Source organism: Micropterus dolomieu, unplaced genomic scaffold, assembly GCF_021292245.1.
Source record: "Micropterus dolomieu isolate WLL.071019.BEF.003 ecotype Adirondacks unplaced genomic scaffold, ASM2129224v1 contig_10011, whole genome shotgun sequence".
Taxonomy (NCBI): domain Eukaryota; kingdom Metazoa; phylum Chordata; class Actinopteri; order Centrarchiformes; family Centrarchidae; genus Micropterus; species Micropterus dolomieu.
In genome coordinates, this window is record NW_025738997.1 from 1 (window position 1) to 2,854 (window position 2,854).

A 2,854-nucleotide genomic window follows, 5' to 3' on the forward strand; every position below is an offset into this window, starting at 1 on the left:
CAAGGAGCAAAAGCCAAAAGCCAGCCTACTTCAGAAAGATCTTTACCTGCTGTATGACATCAGGGTCATCAAAAGGCACCTTCAGGGTGTAGCCATGAGTGTTGTTGGGATAAACAACATTTGTGATGGCGCGGCTGCTCTCATTTGTAAAGGGAACTGTAGGTTCTTGTCCATTCAAATTAACAGCTGCCAACTCAACGTCTTCAGGGACGTCGCCGAGGTAGATCGTGAAGGTGCGCTCCTCAAGAACCGTTCCTGAAACGAGAAGCCATTCAGATTATGGTTGCAGCAACTTGGCCAATGTCTTGTCCTAAGACTTACGGTTTGCAGTGAAAACAGGGTGTGGCAGTAGGGGAGTGGCCAGTGTCCTGTGGAAGCGAAGTCTGGTCTCTACTTGATCCTCATCCACTGAGATTTGCTCCAAGTACAAATCAAAGACATAAAACTCGTAGAGGTTGCCAGACACAAAGCTCTGCAACAGATATACATTTTGTGAAGATACAATGGTCCCACTTTTTAAAATGGTACACTAATAAGACACACTTTGTACCAAGTCATACCAAAACTAGCAGTAACGTTCTTTAAAAAAAAAAAAAAAAAAACGTATAACAAACAAATGTACTGCAGTTGGCTTGAGTCTGTTGCTTCAGAGACGCTGAACTGTTCTGTACCATTTACTGTTCATTAACCTTCATTACACCAGTAAAGCTTTAATATTATATAATATATGAATAGTAGTTTAGGGTTAAATATGAGACTCACTTGAGTTTACAGTATAGTAACATCTATTACAGCCTTTGTTGTCCAATTAGCCATTTGGTTTCTAGTGTGTGTATATAATAGTGTCTAAGTATAGCTGGTCTAACAAACCATTTTATGTGGTTTCCAGTTAAAGCATAATTTGGTGTTATATTATGCTGCACCATACTTATTGACCCACATGTTAGTGATCCATCCCTGTGCTTTGCTCACGACATCCAGTTTTAAACAGGAAATGTGGCAAAATGCTCTTCTTGTAACTTGAGACATCACATGCTACAATCTGCAAAACTCACATTGGCTTGTCTATATCATAAAAACAATAACAATCACAACATGTCAGAAACTGCAGTGCAAATTTCAAACTCCACATCAGAAGATTTTCTTCTGGAAAATGTCACATCTGGCATCAAGCATTCAGTGACGTTTACGAAAGCTTTGAAAGTCTTGCAGACTTTTTCAATTCTTAATTTGTAGACAATTTCCAAATTATTTTACACTGACAGATTATCTGGGCATGTTTGTCCAAATTGTGGACCACGAATGGGTCTGATGATAACTTCAAACTCAGTCTACCAAGACTAGTGAGCATCTACTTTGAAATACATCATTTAGGTCTGTAGCGTCTGACCTTCCTGTATCCCCCTTTTGCATTATAGGGAATGCTGATCTGCAGTGTGGTGTTGCGCTTCTTCAAATTGTAGCCTCTCTCCTCTGCAACAAGCTGCTCCATCAGTTCACCATTGAGTCCAATGTTGAGTTTTGTGCTGTGAAGACCTGGGTACAGTGCATCAGGAGTCTCCCACACCATGTAGCCGCGGTCGTCAAATGATCCTTCATCTGTAAAAAGATGAATATTGCAGCTTGAACTGTAAACCTTTTAGTTAAATGCTAACCACAGCAAAGTAGAGATTGTTGTACTGACCCACGGAGCAAGCAGCCACCAGGTCGACTATGAGGACGACCCATCTTTGTCTGGAGAACAGAGTTGCATGGACCACCTCTACTGGAACACCATTCACCTGGAGAGACACTCAAAATGCATACCTGCTTTGGACATAACGCTTTAAAAACAGACATGGTCTGTTAGTGGTTTACCTTAGTGCTAAGTGAGCCAGGTTGTCCATATGGTGTACGAAATACCAGCCTTCCATCTGTGAAGTTGAACATGTAACCCTGCTTGTGAGCTTCAGAGAGTTTTACGGGCGGTAACTGCTCCTCCGCCCTCTGAAACATCACCTGCCAATCTGAAGTGGTGGAGCTATGTGCCTGGAAAGAGATATAAAGTCTTTTCTTTTTAAAAACTTGACCTCACTAAGTGAAAGATTCTTTCAGTGATGTGAGACGTACAAGTTTGAGAGCATTCCAGTCATCGGTCTTTGTCCCAGATGTGCAGGTGACTTCACTCCTCACAGACACCTGGAAAGAAATAATTAGTCAACATCTGAAACTCTTCCATTAGTAATAATCCAAGTACAGTGGGTATGGAAAGTATTCAGACCCCTTTAAATTTTTCACTCTTTGTTTCATTGCAGCCATTTTCCAAAAATCAAAAAAGTTCATTTTATTTCTCAGTAATGTACACTCAGCACCCCATCTTGACAGAAAAAAACAGAAATGTAGAAATTTTTGCCAATTTATTAAAAAAGAAAAACTGAAGTATCACATGGTCATAAGTATTCAGACCCTTTGCTCAGTATTTAGTAGAAGCACCCTTTTGATCTAATACAGCCATGAGTCGTTTTGGGAAAGATGCAACAAGTTTTTCACATCTGGATTTGGGTATCCTCTGCCATTCCTCCTTGCAGATCCTCTCCAGTTCTGTCAGGTTGGATGGTAAACGTTGGTGGACAGCCATTTTCAGGTCTCTCCAGAGATGCTCACTTGGGTTTAAGTCAGGGCTCTGGCTGGGCCATTCAAGAACAGCCACGGAGTTGTTGTGAAGCCACTCCTTCGTTATTTTAGCGGTGTGCTTAGGGTCATTGTCTTGTTGGAAGGTAAACCTTCGGCCCAGTCTGAGGTCCAGAGCACTCTGGAAAAGGTTTTCGTCCAGGATATCCCTGTACTTGGCCGCATTCATCTTTCCCTCGATTGC

At 41.6% G+C, this 2,854-nt stretch overlaps 1 protein-coding gene across 1 annotated transcript; it reads right to left on the reverse strand.

Annotated features, from left to right (window-relative positions):
- Positions 1-23: 23 nt before the first annotated feature.
- On the reverse strand, positions 24-2,257 carry LOC123965525. Its single transcript, XM_046042024.1, has 6 exons — positions 2,110-2,257; positions 1,858-2,028; positions 1,685-1,781; positions 1,391-1,599; positions 322-472; positions 24-255 (listed from the first exon to the last, which is right to left on the reverse strand). The coding sequence occupies exons 2-6, from the start codon at positions 1,993-1,995 to the stop codon at positions 26-28; spliced, it is 825 nt and encodes a 274-aa protein (XP_045897980.1). The 5' UTR covers positions 1,996-2,028; positions 2,110-2,257; the 3' UTR covers positions 24-25.
- Between the last annotated feature and the right edge of the window lie 597 nt (positions 2,258-2,854).

Coding starts and splice junctions, on each gene's coding strand:
- LOC123965525 (XM_046042024.1), bottom strand. CDS start 1,995: ATGTTTCAGAGGGCGGAGGAGCAGTTACCGCCCGTAAAACTCTCTGAA. Junction 1,600..1,684: donor GGTGGCTGCTTGCTCCGTGG/GTCAGTACAACA, acceptor ATCTTTTTACAG/ATGAAGGATCATTTGACGAC. Junction 256..321: donor CCCTGTTTTCACTGCAAACC/GTAAGTCTTAGG, acceptor TTCTCGTTTCAG/GAACGGTTCTTGAGGAGCGC.